The sequence below is a fragment of the Muscardinus avellanarius genome, assembly GCF_963383645.1.
Source record: "Muscardinus avellanarius genome assembly, chromosome: 3".
Lineage (NCBI taxonomy): Eukaryota > Metazoa > Chordata > Mammalia > Rodentia > Gliridae > Muscardinus > Muscardinus avellanarius.
Genome location: NC_137788.1, coordinates 41,117,854 through 41,141,070, shown reverse-complemented (window position 1 = coordinate 41,141,070; position 23,217 = coordinate 41,117,854). Strand labels below are relative to the sequence as shown.

At 35.8% G+C, this 23,217-nt stretch overlaps 1 protein-coding gene across 1 annotated transcript in view; it reads left to right on the top strand.

The window, feature by feature from the left end:
* LOC308260078 (selection and upkeep of intraepithelial T-cells protein 1-like) overlaps nucleotides 1–13,876 on the top strand; it is a gene marked incomplete at both ends in the record, with an annotated part of 42,754 nt that extends 28,878 nt beyond the window's left edge. Inside the window, 3 exons of the mRNA XM_080691409.1 lie at nucleotides 6,009–6,116; nucleotides 8,324–8,446; nucleotides 13,731–13,876. Of these exons, the coding sequence (XP_080547535.1) occupies nucleotides 6,009–6,116; nucleotides 8,324–8,446; nucleotides 13,731–13,876 (377 nt within the window). The remainder of the gene's footprint in view (nucleotides 1–6,008; nucleotides 6,117–8,323; nucleotides 8,447–13,730) is intronic.
* Between the last annotated feature and the right edge of the window lie 9,341 nt (nucleotides 13,877–23,217).

The following is a 23,217-nucleotide window of genomic DNA, read 5'->3' as shown; positions in this document are numbered from 1 at the left end:
ATCTGATATCCTGAAGGGTTTGTTTTACAAGTGTGGGTGCACCCACATTTGGGGCATAAACATTTACTATCATTATATCTTCTTGGTAAATTATTTATTTTAATTAAAGGTGCCCTGCTTTGTCTCTTCTGATGTGTTTTAGCATAAAGTTTGTTTTGTTGGATATTAGCATTGCTACCCCTGCCTGTTTTTGGTCACTATTAGCATGATATATCTTCTGCCATCCTTTCACTTTCAGTGTATGAATGTCTTTGGCTGTAAGGTGAGTTTCTTGCAAGCAGCATATATTTGGATTGTTTTAAAATCCACATTGCCAGTCTGTCTTTTAATTGGTGAATTAATTCCTTTGACAGTCAGGATTATTATTGAAATATGATTTTGGTTTCCTGTCATTTTGTGTTCTATCTTCTGTTTTATATGATATTATTTCTTCTTTACTTAGTTGTCCCACTGATTAACTTCATCTCTTCTCTGGTTCTGAAATTTGCTGCTGTTTTCTTTTTTATGGTTTATTTCTTTAAGTATTTTTTTCTAGTGTTGGCTTTGTATTCGTGAATTTTTTGAGATTCTGCTTATCTTGAAACACTTTTCTTTCACCATCAATCTGAATAATAGCCTTGCTGGATATAGCAGTTTTGGTTGGAAGTTGTTTTCTTCCAGGGTCTGAATTATATCATACCAGTCTCTCCTGGCATTCATGACTTGGGTTGTGAAGTCTAGGGTGACATTTTATTGTTTTGACCCTCTATGTCACCCATTCTTTTGTTCTCACTGCTTTTAAGATTCTTTCCTTGGCCTCTATGTTGGTCATTTTGATTATTACATGGTGTGGGGAGGTCCTTCTTTGATTTGCCATAACAGTGTTCTGTATGTCTCCTGAACGTACATGTCCAAGTGTCTTTCTTAATGTTTGGAACATTCTCTGATATTATTTCTCTAATAAGATTATAAATACCCTTGGTCTGTACCTCTATCCCTTCTTTGATGCATTTTATCCATTTGTTAGGATGTTTCATATAATCCCATAGTTGTTGGATGTTTAAGTTTTGCTGCTGTAAAGACTTTTGTATGCTGTAGAGTGTGCTTTTGGTTTTGAATGAACTGTCTTCTGACAGTGATATTCTATTTTCCATTTCACCTAATCTTCCTGAATTTCTTTCTATTGCTGTCTTCATTTCATTTATTGATTCTCATTTCATTCCATACCTCATTCCAATTCTTTTTTAATGTCTCTATTTATTCATTCATTTTCTGTATACTTGCCATGAAGCCTTTCATTATATTGAAGATCAGGATTCAGAGTTCTCCTTCTTGCATTTCTCATAGGCAGTATCTGTGGTTTCCCTTATTTCCTCACTGTTCCTAGTTCTCACGTTTTCAGTTCTCAGGCTTGTTTTTCTGATGTCTTGGCATCTTCTCTTTTGTGTATGATTCTGTGGGTATTCTATCTGATACAATCTTAGTAGTAGGAATTTATAGATGTCAGCAGGTAAGCAGTGCTTTTTTCAGTGATGAGGGCTGAGTAAGGGGGAGGAGCTGGGGTGATAGGTACAGGAGTTGGGTAAAGTAGGGGATATGATTAGGTTGAGTAAGAATGTAAGTATAGTAAGGTAGTATGTGGTTGAGAATGAGAGAAGGTTAGATAGTAGAACTCTTGTAGTTAGTAGAGTATTTAAGTATGAAATAGCTTGAATATAAAACAAGGGGATACAATAAAGGAAAAAAGAAAAGTTTTGAGAGAAGAGAGTAGATAGGCTAGAGTGAGGAAGTTTGTAAAAGCAATGGGAGAAAGAGCAAACAAACACAAATAATGTAGCAAAACAAATTACAGAAACTAACAATTATGAATCAAAGACAAAAAAAAAAAAAACCAAAAGGAAAAAAAAAGGAATAAGAAACAGCTTTGTGTTTAAGTGTCAGGGTGTTGCACCAGCAGAAGGCATCCAATGTAGTCTTGGAGCGAACCCCCTGTGACCCTGTGCAGATATAGTTCCTTGAATACCTTTCCTGTATCTATGGAGGTTCTAATTGGACTACCTCCAGGGATGGGCCACCTGGCCTTAGCCTGCTGGGGTCTCATGGCTACTCTGGGCAATCATCTGCCGAGTACTGAGTACTGAAAGCAGTTACCTGTCTGTCCTGCTGCAGGGTCTCTGGAGGCCACGATGAGCCACCATGTGTGCCACCTCTGGTGAGTGCACAGGCTTTTGGATCTTTTACTGCATCCCTGAAGCATGGTGCTGGTTGCTTAAAATGTTGGAGCTCTGCCACTGCTTTTCTTGCACTTCAAGTTGGATTATTTTTTGGGATCTCTTGGAGCTGCAGCGCTGAAGTACACAGCACAGGCGTCAGCACTTGAGGTTTGGACCAATGACTCAAAATGGTGCCAGCGGCTGGGCCAGAGGCCACACCAGGTCAATTATGGCACAGTTCAGAGTATTGGATTCCTTCTGCTATGGTTCCTGCTTCCGTTTTGGTTCCTAATCTTTACTTATTTGTTTGTCAAGACACTGCCTTCTCAGTAGTTGAACTTTATTTGTTCAAGATACTGAGATGTGTTGTATCCTGCAGTCACCATTTTTAATCTTCCTCTTTGAAACCTTTATATATCCTGGATATTAATTCTTTGTCAGAAGAATAGGTGGCAAAAATTTCTCTCCCATGCTATAGACTCTTTCATCATATTGTTTCTTTACTCTGCAGAAATTTTTTTTATTTAATGCCATTCCATGTGTTAATTCTTGATTTTATTCCTTGAGCTTTAGGGATCTTAACTCAGGAAATTGATGCCTCCACCTGTGTTGGAAGGTTAACTCTATATTTTATTCCAATAATGTGTTAGTCACATTTCCATCACTGTGATTAAAATATCTTACGAGAATAACTTAGAGGAAAAAGGTTTAATTGTTTGATAGTCTCATAGCTTCAGTCCAAGGCCAATTAGTTCAAAGACAGAAACATCATGACAGCATGATATGGGACATATTTACTATCATTATATTTTTCTGTTGGGTTGTTTCTTTTACCTTTGGCTTACAGTCTGCTTTGTTGGATATGAGAGTAGCTATTCTTGCTTGCTTATATTCTCTATTTGCATGAAATATCTTTTCCTATCCATTCGCCTTCAGCCTGTGGATGTTTTTTGTCTGTAAGACAAATCTCTTGACATCCAGTCTGCTAGTTTATATCTTTTGATTGAAGAGTTGAAATCATTTACATATAGTATTATTATAGAGAGATAACTATTTCCTATCATTTTGATTTATTTCTATTTTTTAATTTGGCCCTACGTCTCCTTCACGGGGGATATACTGAACCCTGCAGAGTGTCTGGATCTTGGACACCTCCAGAAAATTCTTTTCATAGGGTGGCAAATGTGATCATGTCTACCTGTTTACTTTATACTTGTCATCAGTTGGTCACACAAGCTGCCAGGCTCAAAGTAAAAGTGAATTGCACTCTTCTTCACATCCCTGCCCTGAAATCCCCTTGATACAATATTTTATTTGCCTCTTTAAATTATCTTCAGCCTACGCTACATGGTAGGTACCAGCAGAGAGTGTGGCAATATTTGCTGCGATCTCCTGAGATCCTGCAGCAGCAAGCTTCATCCTGAGCTCCATAAGCTGGTTCTTTGTCTCAGCTCTCCACTTCCATATTGAGAAGGACTACAGAGTGATTTTCATATACCAGCTCACGGTGAAGACTTTGACTTAGCTGAGTTCTGATGGCCTTTTTATTCTACAGGAACTTCCATGCCATATTTGTATATTGATCTATTTGTTTTTTGCCCCCTTTCTGTTACCCCTCCTGTCTATGAAGAGCTGGAATTGCTACCACCTCCAGCTTGGCTCAACATAATCTTTCCTGTCCTTCATTTAAAAGACCAGATTTTGTTAGTCTATCTGAATCTCTGACTATAGAATATTTAATTACATCGAGTTCCCTCAGTCACTCACATCATGTTGAAACAGCACAAATATTTGTCACAGAGTGACTAGAAAAGTAGCACTTCCTCTGCTTTATTATCTCTGTTCCCAAACATGACTTGTAAAAGTGTTCAATGACCTTGTCAGAGGCAGGAAATAAAGTTCTAAACTGCACATGGCAGAAATGGCTGAAGAGTCACTCATTACAGCATAAGGGAGATAGACTACATACAGAAAGGTACATTCATTGCAACATCAGTGTGATACAAAGTTGTGATGTACTTTTTTCAGGAGAAAAAGTTGTTATATATTATCAATCATACTATATTAAATGGAATTGGACTTGAAGGATTCACAGGAAAATTGAATATACAATAAAATGGCTGTTCAGGATTTGAGGCTGTGCTAAATTTAAAAAGCTTCAAACTCACAGATTCCTTATGGTATGGCTCTGTCTCTCAAAAGCAGATCCAGGCCCCCAGTGTATCCTCCTAACATGTGTAGTTTAGCTATCAGCTAAGGAGTTGGAGCTTAGTACATCTGCACTTCTCCCAACTTTCTAGTCTCCCCTTTACATTTCCAACTTCTCCTCTGGCCTGACATCTATTAATCAATTCAAATACCTACCATTTTCCACCCATTATATCTGTGGGTCTTGGAGAAGATCAGAAAACCATATATTTGAAATGTTTATTTCTTCTAGTTGTTGTTCCACAAAAGTAAACTCTCTTAGCTTGTCTGCTTATTGACACTATCCAAGTTTAAAAGATTTTTCAACTAATTTCTCTGCTCAATTATACCTTTAAATGCATTTACTTTTATTGGAATCATATCCTATTCCTTATTGAGTCTTCTTAGGCCAAATGAATTTTCCTAGATAGCTCTTTAAAGATTTATATTCTAAGACCTTTCTAAATTGTTCTTTGCCGAGAAAATTGCTTCTAGTTACTCAACTGTACCTCAGTTACATAAATCAGGCCCCTAGTATTTTTCATCTTTATCTAAAAAGTGCTTTTAATCATTTTAATGGATTATTTTCAAGGAGGAGAGATAACTTTATGATAGGAATTATAACATCATCATAAGAGGCTAATGTAAATGAGCTTTTATTATTGACAAACTATTTCAAGAACTTTAGAAATAGTAAGTTATTTAACCTCTATATGACACTTTGAATAAATATTATTAGTATTCTAATTTTATATGATAAAAGTTGAAGTTTATCTAAGTTAAATAGCACACTTGAGATTACATAACTAATAATAGTAGAAAACAAGATTGAACATAATCCCTATGGACACTCATTTCCTAGAGTTAAACTGTACCTATAACTTGCTAGCAGAGAAATGGTCACTACGTGTGGTAGTAAGCTCAAAAAGATAGCCAAAGGATACTACTATTTTATCTGCTATATTCAATTTTAAGAAATATGTTAGCTTGTCCTTGTGGCAAATGCTTGTAATCTCAGTACTTGAGAGACTGAGACAGGAGGATCACAGGTTTACAGCCAGCCTCAGCTACTTAATGAGGCTCTCTGCAACTTATTGAGACCTTGTTTTAAAATAAAGAATAAAAAATAGAAATAGGGTGTAGTTCAGAGGTAGGATGCCTGGATTCCATCTCCAGTATACAAAAAAAGCATTGTTATTTGAATACCCTTTTACTCTCATGAGATTCTTGAATCTACAGATCTTATGATCTCTTAGGTAGCACAGGGTCTTCAGAATTATCCTTCTTTCCTCTTTCAAATCCAGATAAATAATAATGTCAAATGCATAACTCCATCCCATGCTCCAAAGAAGACCCATTGATTGATGGGTCAGAGAGAAAAGATGAGTTTCTTTCTTCCAGACCTGGTTAGCCTTTGTCCAAAGTCTGTCCCATCCTAAAAACAGCTTTACTTCTTGTTTCTATCATAAATACTCTATGCTCTTTTAGGCCACAAACATTAGCCCTGTTCTAAATTAACACAGAGAGATAGTATTATAATATAGCTCTTGCTTTATTAGTGCATTTCATTCCCAATCCAAAGTGTTTTCACACCAATAACCAGTGGTTGAAACATCTCTTTTTCTTTAGGTAACTACTCCAGGTGGAATTCTCCTTGTGCAGTGAGCGCAATGATAGCCATTTCTTCAGTGGCTGTGGACTTCATCTTCATTATCTGTTTGTATAAGAAAGAAAGAGGTACGTGAAATCAAGAAGATGACAACTTTCTATAAATATTTTCTTTTCTAAATGCCCAGTTATTGGTAAGAAGTTAAAAAAAAAGACTTGAACTGTAGGAAAAATTGGCCCTTGTATCACAGGCCATAGAATTTGGATTCCTGCCTCCTAAATTTTACAAGCTTAATGATATAAATTTCTCTTTTATTCTCTTTTATTCAGAACTAGTGATGGAACCCATGGGCATTCTACCTCTGAGGTACATCCTCAACCCTATTTTTTATCCTTTACTTTGAAACAGGGTCTCACTAAGTTGCAGAGGGCCTCACTAAGTAGTTGAGGCTGGCTGAAAACCTGCAATTCTCCTGTTTCAGCCTCCCAAGTTCTGGGATTACACTAGAGAAAATTTCTTCAATTAAATAGTTATTTTTGACAAAACTCTAGCCAAAATCACTTAATCTAATTAATTATTCTAATTCTTCCCATAGTTATAGTCTAGAGGAGGTAATAATTTAGTATCTCTCCAATATTTAAGTCAAAGATTTCTTTCAGAAGTTGATGCAAAGAAAAGGACCTTTTTCTTAAATTGTGTCATCTGTTTATAAGAATTTTTCATAATTTCATGGTATACATGGATACCTGAAACTGATCTTTTCCCCTTTTTTGGCTCTTTTTGAGAGTAAATTGAAATAGTAATGTTGAGAGTTTGGGAATAGCTAAACACAACATTTAAAATGTACCCTCCACATTATCTTTGAGGACTGTGGAAATTATATATGCAAAATAATGATATCTAGGTAAAGTAATTTCTTATAATAAGCCATATCTATAGCCAAAAATCACATTATAAATGTCATAAAATAAGGCTGGACTTTTCAGAGTACTTTAAATTAATTTTTCTTCTGTGGCATAAAGACACAAATGGTCTTAAACCAAGCTAAGGTGCAAGGGAAGATCCTACAGCATTTTATACAATATGTTATAATATAAGAGAACCTTGAATCCATTATTCTAAGTGAAACAAGCCAGTCACAAAAGAGGAGATACTATATGAATCTATTTATGTAAGGCACTTAGAGTAGTCAAGACCATACAGACAGACGATAGAATGGTGGCTATTAGTTTCTGAAGGCAGGGAGAGACAAGGGATGATTGCTTATTGGATACACAGTTTCAGCTTGGAAAGATTTAAAAAATTGAAGATGTGTGGTGGTGATGATTGCACAATATGAATGCACTGAATATCACTAAATTGCATTTAAAAATGGTTAAATTGGCAAATTTTATGTTTTGTGCATTTTAGTACAATAAAAATATTTTTTGCTATTCAAGAAACTTGGTTATGAAAATGAAAAGACAAGCCATAGAGAGGGAGGAAAGATAAGACAGATATTGAGAAATAACTTGAACCTAGAATTCATTACCTCTTGTTTTTTTTCCAAGATAGCTATGACTCAATTCCTCTTACTTTTTATATTATTTTCATAGAAAAAATATATACTGCAATTGTTGAAGCACAAGACTAAAAAAAACTAAGTTTATGTTGTACATTAGCACATCATTGTTCATAATGCTCCTGTGAATATGAACAAACATATTTCTTTTAGACTTTCTTTCTATTCTTTTGCATGTATACAGAAATGAAAGTTTTAGATAATATTATAGATTTTTAGGACTATCATATTGTTTTCCACAGTGGAATGCAACAGGTACCCTAGTCATTGGCAATGGTATTGCATCACAAGACAGTAACCAATATCATGAGTTGAAGATTTTTTTTACAATGATCCAGAAATGATATTTAAGAGAGATTTCTGCCCCAATGACAGTATGACTTTTGAGAATTATACTGTTTTTTCATGTCAGAATTTTACTCATCTAAGATTATTCTATTCCACTATAACGCATATTAGGCTCATATTTCTTGATGGTCTTTGGCCCTAGATAAAGCAGATAAAGGCATACTATATCCATATGCCCTTACCAGCCAGAGAAAATTTTATGCTGCTTGAGTAGAAAAAAACTGCCTCCTCACAGTTCTGTTCCAGCTTTGCCCAAAAATGGCCTTCTCCAGGTTCACTCATGTAGCCTAACCTCCTTTTCCTCCATTTCCATAAGTTCAGAAGGTAAGGAACAGTAGAGACCTGAACAGTGAATCTATTATAAATCTGTAATCCAGCCCTACTTTCTGAGTTGCAGTTTTCCTAATGCCTATTATCTCTTCCTAGTTCCTGTTTCAGATCCACTATTTGAATTGAATGCTGTGTCGATGGAAGATATCATTGTGGTCCTGTGTGTACTGATGGTCTTCATCACCATGCTCATTTCCTTTATCTACTTCAGATTGAGAGGTAAAGAGGACAGAAAATGCATAGTGCATTGTTCCTCTGGATGGTGTCCAAATGTTCAGAAGACTGAACTGTCTAGTTCATATTTCATAGTAACTAGATAAATAAATGAAGATCTGTGTCTTACATGAAGGTTTGTATAGTGTAGGGTTCCTGACACACCTAGGAGATCTACCAGTGTCAGTGTTAGTACTTCAAATGCCAATGACCTTCTTACCTCATTGCACAGTTATGATAACTTTTCTGAAGGGGAAGATCCAGCTTTGTTTTATTCATACATTTTCTAAAGTTTTGTGCAAAACTTTCATGGTTTCTTCTTATTTAATTTGAAAGGTAGAATTGATACTTTAATATCATAGTTTTCTCTTTTAGAAACATGTGTTAGCCCATGGTGGTGGTGCTTGCTTGTAATCCCTGTGCTTGGAAGAAGGAGTTAGGATCATTGAAGGTTTGTGGCCAGCCTCAGCTATTTAGTGAGGCCCTCTACAAATTAGTGAGATCCTTTTTCAAAAATAAAGAAAAACTAGGACTAGAGTTATAGCTTTGAGGTAGAATGTCCCTGGGTTTAATCCCCAGTACTGGGAAAACAAAAAACAAAAAAGAAAAAAAAACATGCATCTACAGGTGCTGTACCGACAACATTTTTTAATCTATATTCAGAGAGGACATATATCTTTGAAACATTCCCTAACTCACATCCAAGCCTGAAGTCCTGGGTTCATTGTACAGATGTATTTCCTAATGAAAACAGAGGGAAATATAGAGCTGGTAACCCAGGAAGAAAATTTTTTTTTTTTCCGTACTGAAGATGGATAGAACCCAGGGACATTGTACCTTCGAGCTACACCCCCCAGCCCTATTTTTTAGTCTTTTTATTTTATTTTATTTTATTTTATTTTATTTTATTTTATTTTATTTTACTGTGGGTTTGGGGAGGGAACCCAGGGGCATTCGACAGCACCTGCCCTATTTTTATTCTTTATTTTTTGAAACAGGGTCTCACTAAGTTACAGAGTGTCTCACTAAGAGGCTACCCATGAACCATGATCCTAGGGTCTCAGCCTACCAAACGCTGGGATTTCAAGCATGCACCACCATGACCGGCTGGAAATTTTTACTATTTTGTTTTTGTGCTCTGTTAATAACCTACAAATCTAAAGAGTTCCATTCAAAGATGTATATACAACTACCAAAATGTGTATACTCTTTATTACCAGAAATCTTTTCCCATCAAATAAAATGTAAATAAATGGTAAGTGATTAAGGACAACAGAGAGAAGTTACTTTTGCTTAACCAAAAAAGGCCCATAGCATAGAGCCCAAAAGAATAGTCTACTCTGGCTTTTTATCTTTGTATCTTCTGACTCTTGGCTTTCTCTAGACCTCCTGTTGAGAGCTGTCCGGTGTTGAGCTGGTTAGTTATGTCAAGCCACAGTGAAACTACCTTTACTCCTTTACTGTAGTGATATGAGAAAGAAGCCAAGGAGGAGAGTGGTGCTGTCTCCTCACTCTTCCATTGCCTCCTATAGAACAACATAGGAGCAAGGGGGAAATTGTTTCTCACTACAAATGACTTCTGCCATTTTGTGGACTAGGAAGAGGAACGGGGTATACAGGGAAAGGCTAGAAATGGAAGTGTACTGAGTGATGTGGAGAAGAGGGTTTTGGTCAAGATGCTCCCCCAAAAAGAAAGCCTGAGCAGAGGATATTGCAAACCTTCTCTGCTGAGGCCCCCAATAAAAAGAACTCCTAAAGGAGATTCAGGGCCAGCTATGATGATGGGTATGACTCTGACACAATTTTCTGACTACAGTTTCCTTCAAAACTTCAAGATCCTGGCTGGTCACCAAGACTGGTGTGAGGAGGACAGCTTTCTCTCACAATCTGTGGACCCAAGAAGAGTAATAGTTAGATTCAAGGACAAGTTTAACTACCTCCCACAATACAGGAGGCCAGAGGAACTAAAACAAGCCCTCCTAACCTACCTGGAACTGCAAGGCATTTATTGATGCTGCTTCTCTGTATTCCATTAAGAACAATGATAGAATTTGTTTAGCCACTAAAATATTTTATCAGTTTATTTTTTTTGTTTTTTCAAAATTCTGTGAAAAAAGGTTAAGACAAACGTTAATTTATTTGTACTAGTGATCATACAAGTCAATGAACTAAAACAAATCATTTTATTTATCATCATTTAGGCCTACTTATGTATCTCACAATGGTAATATGATAGTAATATTATAGCGTTTTATAGCAAGAACTTCAGGTAAAAATTTAAATTTATCTAAATTGACAGAAGCCAGGCATTGTGGCACATGCTTATAATCCCAGCATTTGGGAGACTGAAATAGGGGATTGCAGTTTATGGCCAGCCTCAACTACTTAATGAGGCCCTTTGCAACTCAGAGAGACCCTGTTTCAAATTAAAGAATAAAAAAAAAGAGCTAGGGGTATAGCTTGGAGGTAGAATGTCCCTGGGTTCCATCCCCAGTACCACAAAATATTGACTGAAAATTTAAATTCCCTAAATCAAGTTCTAAGTTTTTAAAGGAATAAACAAACTTGAAATAATCAGATCAATTTTATTTTAAGAGGAATAATTTTCCCAGATACACACATGTTCCCTATAGTTGTTTTTTAATATTTTCTTCAGATCTACAACTGATTATTAGAGTATTTGAATAAACTCCCCATTTTTAGTAGATGCATGCTCTGTATCTTTTCACTTGATAAGTCTAGCTCTTTTCATGTTGAAAAGTTAATTATACCAATTCCATATTACTTTTGTTTTATAATTTTTAAGGCTTTAGAAGGTCAAAAAGATAATGAAAATATTTAGACAAATTAAAAAAAACTGGAAAAGTGCACAGATCCAATTTTGTTTTATAGAAACTTTACTTAGTAAAACATAACATATAGTGATTTACTGTTATCTTAGTTATGAGAATTTATAGAAAGGAAGAAAAAGGAAGGAGGGAGAGAAAGAGCAAGAGAGCAAGAGAGAGAGAAATAATATTTTTGTTATAATTTCAACAGTTACAAAAAAATAATATGCAAATTAAATCAGTCTCTTTCTAGGATGTCTTTAATTATTGTAGGCTTCCCTTCAGCAGATTTTTTTCTCATTAATTTGAGCTAGCAAATTCAAGTTAATCAATATCTAAATAAAAACTGTTTCTTATAGTTTTTCTAAAATTATATCTTTTATCTCAGAGTATATCAATATGTTCTCCAGATTTACAAGACTTTGAGTGAATTTTATTTCCTTGACAGATCATATACAAAATGAAAAAATCAGGAGAGAATCAAACTTTCCATCAGAAATTGTGCATTTGAGTACTATAAGAGAACAAGATGCTGAAATCTCAGAATAAAATAATGATGTCTATAAAATCCTATATGTGGCCCAAGAATTGACATTTGAAGGTAATGATGTATTTGGGTATTCAAATTTGCATTATATTTGTATCTCTTGTAGATATTATGTTAACTGAGAAAAAGATAAAAATATAATCAGAAGATTAAGAGAAAATCAACAATAAAGCAAATCATCTACATGTGAACTTTAAGTTTATGAAAGAAACAAAATTACATTAGCAATTAAATATCAAATTTAAACAACTTAGTTAAAAGAAAATTCTTCTTGGAGATTACATGATTGTGTTCTTGTTCATGGTTGAGTAGAATTCCATTGTGTTCATATACCAAAATTTTGTAATCCATTCACCTATTGACAAATACCTAGGTTACCCCCACAATTTGACTATTATAAATTATGCTGCTATAAACACAAAAAGCATGTCATTTGCAGAAAAATAAATGAAATTAGAGATTATTATGCTGAGTGAGATCTGTCAGTCACAGAAAGTGAAGGACTGTATGTTTCCACTCATATGTTGAAGCTAGAGAGAAACTGGGAAGCAAGGAAGAGTTCAGATAAATGAGGGGAGACACTAGTGGAGTGGGAGAAGGAGATCCAGGGAGAGGTGGGGAGGAGAAAAGGGAGATCTGATCATGGAAGCTACTCAAATAATCTTGTATTCAAACATGAAGTGATCTATATCATTGTTACTATGATCTATGGGGAAGGGAGGGAGTGGGGAGAAACTCAGAGGGAAACCCAGAACAAATGCCATGTGTATGTATTCATCTGTCTCTCTAAACTTCACTATGATGTATAATTAATGTGCACCAATAAAGATATACCTAAATTTGTTTTTGTTTATTATAAATGCACACATCCCAATTAAAAAGGAAATGATTCTTAAGCCAGACATAGAATGATAAATACCACATATTCTCACACATTTGTGAAAACTAATTAGTCAATTTTATAGAACAAAATGTAATAATGGTCACTAGAGATGAGGAAGGGCTGGAGGGGGAAGAAAGATGAAAAGAAGTTCCATAGAGAGCATTAAGACACAGAGTGAAGGAATTACTACTTCTGGTTCTTCTTTAGCACAGCAAGGTGACTGATGGTTAAAACAGTTTATAATATTTCAAAGTGACTAATGGAGTACACAATTCCCAACACATGGATATGCTTAATGGTTGAAAAGATGGAAATGTTTATTATCTTAATTTGAGTATTATCCTTTATTACATGTAGTAAATAATCCAAATATGCCCCATAAAGATATATAAATACTATGCCTCACTGAAAAAAATTATTCTCAATTCTCTGTCTCTTTTTCTTGTAATGAATTTTAACAATGGTGTGCATCTCAGTCAGCATGATCACTGCTATATCATCAACAACTGATCACACAACTTAGAAAAAGGAAGATTTATTTGCTCATGGTTTTCTTGGGGATTTGGAGTTCAATCCATGTGAGATTGTGAATCACAGATCTCAGGGCATTGTAACAGTTCTAGCATCCCCTAAATGTCTCAAAGTCCACTCTGTGGCACAGGACAGTAAAATAGGAGCTCCAAGGGGCCTTGGCAGCCCTGTCCTATGACATGTCTGATTGCCATGGATGGAGTAATGGCTCTCAGGCCTGGTTCAGGGCTCCCAGCATGTAACCTTTCCTTGCAGTCATTTCACATTTTTGACATTTCTAAATCTCGGGAGTTTATCTTGAAACCTTGTCTTTGCCTTATAGCTTCACAAATTGCCCGATTTGGGCCTGCTTACAGGGATTCCAACTCTGCCACATATTATCTGGCTTCCCAGGCCTTCCTTCAAAATCTGGAGGGAAGACTCCATGACCATTTTTATTTCCAGCAAAGCTATCAAGAAAGGTAGTCTCACCCTTAATCATTGTCCTTGGAACCTTTTCAGTAACAACTGTGGGGCATGCCTTCATTTGGGTCACAGCTGGACTCATGTTCATCCTGGCCACAGCTGGCTTCATCTCTATTCAGGCCACAGGCAAGGAATCTGAGTGCCTTTCCTCAAGATGGCTACCATTGTCTTCATTGTACTGAAACTGTCCTGTCCACATTCCTTTCTTTTTTATCCAAATCAGCTGCCTTGTCTACATTTCTCAGAGCATTGAACCATCCTTCAGTCATCATACTTTCTTTCAGAGCATCATCTCTGAGCCACAACTTTGCACATGCCTTTTTGACCAAACTGCAAGTTTATAAAACCTCTCTACTTTACTTTTTGCTTCCAGAATTCAGTGTACAATTTGCTAGATGCAGACATCAAACTTCAATAATTCAGTTTGGATATTTTGTTGTTTTGGAATTTCCTCATTCAGTTTAAGCAGCCCATCATCTTTAAATCAGGTCTCAAAAAAGTTCTAAGACACCATCAAAATGCTAATAAATTCTTTGCCAAAATGTAACACCTGTGGCCTCTACTCCATTTTTTATGGAGTCCTCTTTGCTCTCCAAAATCTCCCAATCAGTTGGTACCATCTGCCTTTCTAGCCACATTCTGGCTCTTCCAATTTCCTCTCAACATAGTTCCAAAGATTCATACATGGTTAGTATTAGATATAGCCATGACCCTACTCCTCTAGTACCAAATTCTCTCAGTCAGTATTATAACTGATATATCCTAATGGCTAACCACACAACTTAGAAAGGAAAGATTTGTTGGCTCAAAATTTTCTTGTGGATTTTGTGTTCAGTCTATGTGAAACTAAGGACTGAGGATTTCGGGCATGGCTAGGGAAAGCAAAGAGATGGAGAAGGAAAGCCTTCATTCTCACATCTTAGAGGCCAGAAGCAAGAAGAACATCAGGGGAAGGAAGAAGAATATATAATTCCTAAGGACACACTGCCAAGGGCCCTACTTAGCAACCAAGTTCCTCTTCCAACATTGTACCTATTTCTGTGAGGGGTGAAGGACATTCCAAATCCAAACCATTACATATATTAAGTTTTCAAAATACGCACATAAAAATACACTAAAAAATAAAATTATTCTCAGTTCTATGTCTCTTTTGCTTGTAATAAATTTTAACAATGATGTGATTACTTTATTAAAGAAAAACCAGTTTTTTGTTGATAATCTATAGATTTTTCTATTTTATTTGATTTTTTATTTTATATTACTTTTTGATATTTGTTTTTATTTCAGCTTTTATTTTCTGAAAAAAACAATTTTAGTTTCTTTCTTTATATATAGCTTCTTAATTTGCTAAGGGTATATTTCTAAAGTAAACAAAACTCTAGTGATGTCTATACAATCAGAGATCTTCAATTAAGACTGCCCTAGAAATGTAGTACTCTGTCAAACAACTGGAAACACATACCACCTCTTGTTGGGTTAGTCATCAACTCAGGAACTCAAGATCTGCACGGTCCTTGGCTAACATGATGGAAAATAATTTCAGTATGCACCAGTTAGAGATATGGACAGAGGTTTATTTGGGTAAAAGGAAAGAAATACACAATCAAGAGAGAATATGAGCCATCACAAGATGAGGAAGGCATATTTGGGAGTCAAGAACTATTTTCTTTTAGGGGACTTTAGTGTGAGGAGTGGGCTAGAGGAGATATGTGAGGTTACTCTCATTCAACTAGTCCCCAAGGCAGTTTATGGTGGTCTGGTAGTCCAGTCAGCTTTAGAGAGAATGATTTCAGTTCTGTAGTCCCAAGGAAGTTCTTGATTGTCTGGTTAACCTTAGGGTTCTCAGGCTGTTAGAAATAACTTTTTGTAATGTTAAGAAAATACATGTGTTCAAAAATTGCTTGGCAAAGCAATTTTACTTTTTTGGCAAAAAAAAAAGTACTCCCAGGTATGTGAGTGAGCACACCTGACAAAGAACTGGGTGGGTCTTATATTCCTGATGCAGTGCTTCTCCTCCACTGAACTCCTATTGGTAGGAGTTACAGCTTCACATTTTTCTTGTCCAGCTACAAGGTAATATGAAGGAGGGTCAGCACCTGTAATCTCATAAGAGATGCTAATTTTGAAAAAGAAATTAAGTCCCTACCAGATTACAAAATGGTGGTTTATGTTTAAACTACTCCTTTGACAGCAAAGATACAATTATATTCTCACAAGGCTGATTGGGTCCTCATTAGCTGATTGACAGCTAGTAAGCTGGAAAATGTCCTAAATTAAAGGATTCTCAAAATATCATTCCTGCCTTGTTATCAATGTACAGGACAATTACACTTTTTGTTATATTAACTCTATGATCTATAGATTTCCCAGGAATTTGGGAGAGTCAGGCCTTGGAAAGAGAACTCATTTTGTGGTGTAGAAGCTGAAGCACTTCAGCTCCAGATTCTTATATTAAAGTTATATTTTGGAGACTTCCAGGAAGATGGTGACTGAAAAAAGCAGCGTTTATGACTCCCGCTAACAATGTATCTCTATTGGCACAAAATCAGTGCTTTTCATAACTAGAAAGTACCATAAGCAGAGAAATAAAAACTGTAAATAGAGAAATAAAAGCTGTAAATACAAGGGACAGAGAAAAAGAAGACTAGAAGAACAATCAGAGAACAGAAAAGAAACCAGCACACATTGCAGTGGCAGAGCCGTGCTGGCGCCATCTTGCCTCACAGCACCAGGTTCCAGAGAAGAAAGGGTCTCAGAAGAGATCTCAAAACCAAAAAAGAAATATGCCAGCCTCACGGCCGAGGGTGCAGCAGCAGCACCATATTGCCAGCAGCAGCGGCAAGATCACTATGCCCATGACAGCTCCAGATCAATGCACTCAACAACCCACCAGGCTCCAGAGAAGAAAGATAAACAAGGAGCTGAAGTGAGCAGCTACAGATCATTCGAGGGTAATTCAGCAGATTTTTCAGTGCAAAGAACATCTAAAACTCCCAGTTGCCAAGCTCATCACACCCTCCAGGGATTCAGAATGGAGCTCAAAACCAGAAAAGAAATAAGCCAACCTCACAGCCGAGGGCGAGGCAGCAGCACCATATTGCCAGTGCTGACGGCAAGTTCACCGTGCCCACAACGGTTCCAGATCAGCACCCTCAATAACCATAAGTGAAATTGTGGATCCTAAAGGAGAAATCCCAGTACTAAACCCCAGGGACTTGCACAGCTTTGAAAATCTCCCTGGGTGTGAGATTTTGCAGTCCAACCCAGTGAAGGAATAGTGGTGGCAGAGATACCACACACTAGTCACAGCTCCCTGTGGGAAAACGCCCAGCCTGGCACCCCCATGGTCTCACGCAGTCTCAATTAACTCCCTAGGTCTGAGACTTTGCGATACAACCCAGTAAAGGAGTACTGGTGACTGAGATTACCACACACTCGAGATCCAGACCACCCTAAGTGAAGTCATGGTGACCCAGAGAAGAACCCAGAGAAGGTACAAACTTCTGAAATCATGGGAAAGAGGAATAACAATGGATCAATGAATGCCCACAACCACACAATATTAAAACCTGATAACACAGAAATTCAGAGATCTCCAGAAGATCATATCAGGAATATAACTGTAGAAATAATACAGGACCTTCGAGAAGAATTTAGATAGTCTAAAAGAAATAAATTAAAGGCATCAATTTAAACTATAAACAATCGATTAGACCACATAGTGAATAGAATCTCGCTCCTAAAAGATGATCACTCCAAAAACGAATGCATAGTTTATAACTTAGAAAAAAAATCAGACAGCAGGAATTTGACACTGAAGAAATATGGGCCCATTTTAAGAGAGTTAACCTAAGAATAATCAGAATAGAGGAGGGAAAAGAAGGTGAAACCAAAGGGATCAATAATCTCTTCAAGGAAGTAATAGCAGAAAATTTTCCAAACATAGAGCAAGAAGTCAATACACAGGTCCAAGAAACTTATAGAACTCCCTTTAGACAGGATCAGAGAAGAGGTTTCCCACACCACATAATTGTGAAAATGACCAATGTAGAAGCCAAGGAGAGGATCTTAAAGGCAACAAAAACAAAAGGCCAAGTGACATTCAGAGGCAAACCACACAGGATCACTCCAGACTTCCCAAACCTAATCATGAAAGCCAGAAGTGTTTGGAGTAACATATTCCGAACTCTGAAAGAAAACAATTTCTAGACAAAATGTTTCTACCCAGAAAAACTATGTATCAAACTACATGGGGAAATAAGAAGTTTCCATGACAAACAGAAACTGAAGAAATTTATGTCTTCAAAACCAGCACTAGAGAAAATACTCAAGGAGATTAACTACAAAGAAGAAATAGGTAATAAACGCCAGCACCATAGAAACAAGATTTCCCATCCAGCAGACAACTAAGCAAAGAAGAATAAACAATATCTCAAACAGAAATAAAATCTTAACATGTTAGGAATTAAAAATTATCTCTTGGCCGGGCATGGTGGCGCACACTTGTAACCCCTGCGCTTGGTAGGTGGAGATAGGAGGATCACACAGGTTTGAAGTCAGCCGCGCTGGCTTAAGAGACCCTATTTCCAGATAAAAATATAAAATAGGTCTGGGAGTGTAGCCTGGAGGTAAAAGGGCTTCCAGGAACCCCAGTACCACACACACACACACACACACACACACACACACACATTATCTCTCAATACTCACACTGAATGTAATTGGCCTCCACTCCCCAATAAAAAGACAAAAAGTGAAAAAATAAATTAAAAACCAGAATCCATCATCTGCTGCTTAGAAGAAACACACTTTACAAGTAAAGATAGTAACAAACTCAAGGTATAGGGCTGGAGCAAGTTAATCCATGCTAACGGAACTCAAAGGCAAGCAGGAGTGGCAACAATGATAACAGACAAGTTAGACTTCAAACCCCAACTTATTATAAAAGACAAAAAAGGTCATATTTTACTTGTAAAAGGAATAATCCAACAAGAGGAAATAACAATAATCAACATCTATGCCCCAAACATAGGTGCAGCTACTTTTATAAATCAAACTCTTTGTGACATGAAGTCACACATAAATCTGACACAATAATACTGGGAGACTTCAACACACCTCTCACAACATTAGACCAATCTTCCAACAGAAGGTCAGTAAAGATGCCTCAGAACTAAAGACAACCATTAATCAAATGGACCTGGTGGACACATATAGAATATTTCACCCAACTACAGCAGAGTTTACATTTTTCTCAGCTGCTCACAGAACCTTCTCCAAAATAGATCACATCCTGGGACACAAAATGAGCACTAACAGATTCAAAAAATGTTACATACTTCCCTGTGTCACTTTAGACCACACTTCTGAATGAAGAATGGGTCATAGAAGATGGAAGAGGTTAAATTAAAAAATTTCTAGCAACAAATAAAAATAAAGATACAATATATCAAAACCTCTGGGACACTTTGAAGGCAGTATTAAGAGGAAAATTTTAGCACTGAGTGCTCATATGAGAAAAACCAAAAATGTTCAAATAAATATCCTAACAACACACCTCAAAGTCCTTGAAAAGCAGGAACAATTGAACCCCAAAGCCAGTAGAAGACAGGAAATTATTAAAATTAGAGCAGAAATTAACAAAATAGAGAATAAAAAAAATACAGAAAATCAACAAAACCAAAAGCTGGTTTCTTGAAAAAATGCACAAGATAGATAAACTACTAGCCAATCTAACTTAAAAAAAAGAGAGTATCAACCCAATTTATGAAGATAAGAGATGAAAAACCACTTTGGAAAACAGTATGGAGAATCCTCAGAAGAATGGGAACAAATCTACTATTTGATCCAGCAATACCACTTCTGGGTATCTACCCAAAAGATAGGAAGCCAAACTACTAAACTAATGCATGTGTATCTATGTTCATAGCTGCATAATTCACCATAGCCATACTATGGAACCAGCCAAGATGTCCATCAACAGATGAATGGATTACAAAACTGGGAGATATGTACACAATGGAATTTTACTCGGCCATTTAAAAAAACTCAATTACATCATTTTCAGAGAAATAGATGGAACTGAAGAACATTATGCTAAGTGAGATTAGTCAGTCACAAAAAATAAGAAATTGGATGCTTTCCCTAATATGTGCAAGCTAAGGAGAAATGGGTCATAGGAAGAACTCTAGATGAAAAAGGAAATGGGGTGGGAATTGGATAGGGGTTAAATGGGTGATGTGTATGTACATGTATGTCCACAGAAGTTTTTTTTTTACCCCAATATGATGTATTAATATAATGCATCAATAAAAAATTAAAAATAAACAAATAAATATTGTGGTGTGTGTCTGTGTGCCTGTGTGTGTGTATATATATATTTTTCAAACGGATGCTTAGGTTCTTTCCATATCTTGATTATTGTGAACAATGCTGAAATAAGCATGAAGGACTTACATCTTTTAAAGATAATTATTTTATTGCCTTTTATATATACAAACAGAAATGGGTTGTTGAATTATATGGTAGTTCTAATATTTTTATTTTTAAGAATCCTTCTTATTGTTCCATAATGACTTTACCAATTTACATTCCACTACAGTGTAAAAAGACTCCCTTATCTTCATATTTTCACCAACACTTTTTATCTTTTATCTCTTTGATAATTAGCATCATGATATATTTCATTGTGGTTTTGATTTCCATTTTCTGATGATTAGTGATGTTGGCCATTTGTATATCTTCCTTGGACAAATGCCTGTTTAGGTCCTTTGTCCATTTCAAATCAAGTTTTTAGGTTATTGAATTTTATAAGCTTTTTAATATATTTTGGTTATGAACAGTTTATTGGATATATGGATGTAAAATATTGTATTACATTCTGTAGGCTTCCTTTATTAAAAAATGAATTCAGTAATGTAGAATACAGAATCAACATGCAAAAATCAGTTGAATTGTTATACATTAAGCTATTCACAAAGAAAGTTAACAAAACAATTTGATTTAAAAAGAATAAAATGCCTAAGAATAAAGCTAACCAAAGATTTAAAAGATATATGCACCAAAAACTATAAAATACTGAAGAAAAAAACTGTGGAAGACAAACCAATGGGAGATATCCCATGTTCATGAATTACAAGAACAAGTACTATTAAAATGTTCATCCCTAGCCGGGCGTGGTGGCGCACGCTTGTAATCCCCGTGCTTGGGAGGCAGCGACAGGAGGATCGCGCAGGTTCGAAGCCAGCCGTGCTCGCTGGCTTAGGAGACCCTGTTTCCAAATAAAAATGTAAAAATAGGTCTGGGAGTGTAGCCCGGAGGTAGAAGGGCTTCCAGGAACCCCAGTACCAGCACCAAAAAAAAAAAAATGTTCATCCCTTCAAACTGATTAGCAGATTCAATGCAATTTCTATCAAAATTTCAATGGCATTTTTTACAGGAGTAGAAAAACCATGCCAAAATTCACATGGAACCAAAACAACACTTATGATGTTTAATCTAGTTTACCTAGGATTACAAGCCCTCTAGAGGGTATTTCCAGAGATAATTGTAATGTGGGACAGCACACTGAGACCAACATTGAATGTGGGCAGCACTAACCAATAGGTTGGGGCCTAAAGAAACAAAAGGTGTAAGGAGGAAGCTGCAGAGGATGACAATTTGATTCTTCTTGAGTAAGTGTGTCTATTTCTACTGTCATCACCATCACCCAAGGACATTACACTTCAGCTCTTTCACTCTTCCAATGTGAATTCTCACCAGCCATTCTCCAGAAAGTTGATATCCTTCAATTTCACACTAGGGCTGAGACTGGTCTGTCTTATCCCGAGGCTCCTGCTTCTTTCAATGAGTAGCTATTAATTCCTCCAGATCTCTGGTGTGTAGATTGTCATTGTGAAACTATATAGCCTCTGGTTGTTTAAGTCAGTCTAATAAATCCCCTTTTAAAATCACATGAAAATTAAATGAAACGTTCTTACTGTAGTTAAAATTCAATTTTATAAGAAGGCCAAGTATTTACAGATACAACATACCCAGAGTGTCTATTTATGTGACTTCCAGGAAACATGGGAATCTGCTGAATTCACTCTTTGACTTCCCAGCATTACTATATTCCCAATTTGGATTTAACCATGTAGCTCTCACAAGAAACTTTAAAAAATCTTTTTTAATTTTTTATGAGCACATGCATAACAATTGCATTCTGTGTAATATTTTCATGCTCATGTATAGTATGCACTGATCTAATCTAACCTTCCTTTCTCCACCTTACCCACCCACATCCCTCCCAACTTCTATTACTATTTGACATTCAGATTGACTTTTCTTAGGTTCCACATGTGAAATAGAACATATGGTACTTTCTGTGCCTGGCTTATTTCACTTAACAGAAGGTAATCCAGTTACATCAATGTTTCTGCAAATGACAGGATTTCATTCTTCATTATGGCTGAGTAATATTCTATTGGGTATATATACTATTTTTCTTTTGTTTATGTATCTGTTGAGAGGTACCCAAGATAATTCCGTATCTTAGCTATTGTGAATAGCATTGCAATAAACATGGGCATACAGGCATATCTTTGATGTGTTGATTTCATTTCCTTTGGCTATATGATAAGTGGATAGGTGAACCATATAACAGATCTATTTTCAGTTTTCTGAGGAACCTCCATACTATTCTTAATAATGCTTGAATTGATTTACATTCCCACCAACACTATGTCTAAATGTATTGCTTTCCCTTATACTAGATTATATAGGTAGTTACACAGAAATACAAATTAAGACACCACTAAGATAGTACAACATACTGATCAGAATGGCTAAAATTTTAAATGCTAACATTTGTTTCTAATACATAATAATCCTCTTTATCTATAGTACTTATGATTTCTATATAATACTGATATATATTTCTACATATCTATTATTCTCCAGGTATTTATTTTCCATCTCTTTACACTAAAACTGTCTCATTGTTAGGTTTTAAGCATACATCCTGAAAACCAGACATCTTCTATTTTATAATTTTATCCAATTTGAATCTGTTTGAAAACCAGATATTTCAGTTCATTCATATATCTGATTATAATATATGAAAATTATTTTAGAGCAATGTTTAGATTTTATGATACACTTAATTATTTCTTAGCTTATTACTTTTCTATACATTAGATGTTCCCATAGCTTAAGATCTTATTTATGATGCAATTCTATTTAACTTTCTCATAAAAATTTGCAAAGAAGACACATAGGTAATATATTTTAGGAGTCAATGAATATATTGGAAGGTTTTTTATTTGCTCTTACACATAAGTTATTGTCTCTACTCAAAAGTGCAGGCTCTTGATCAAAGATGTTTTTCCTCAGTTTTGTATCATTGATTTTACTGTCCTCAAACCTTCTTTATTTCACAGTCTATTCCATAATTTTAGAATCCCTGTTAAGAAAGAAGTTACTGTTATAGAATCCATATTGACTCAAACATAATTAAACTTAAGATAAGGGGAAGAGTATACGT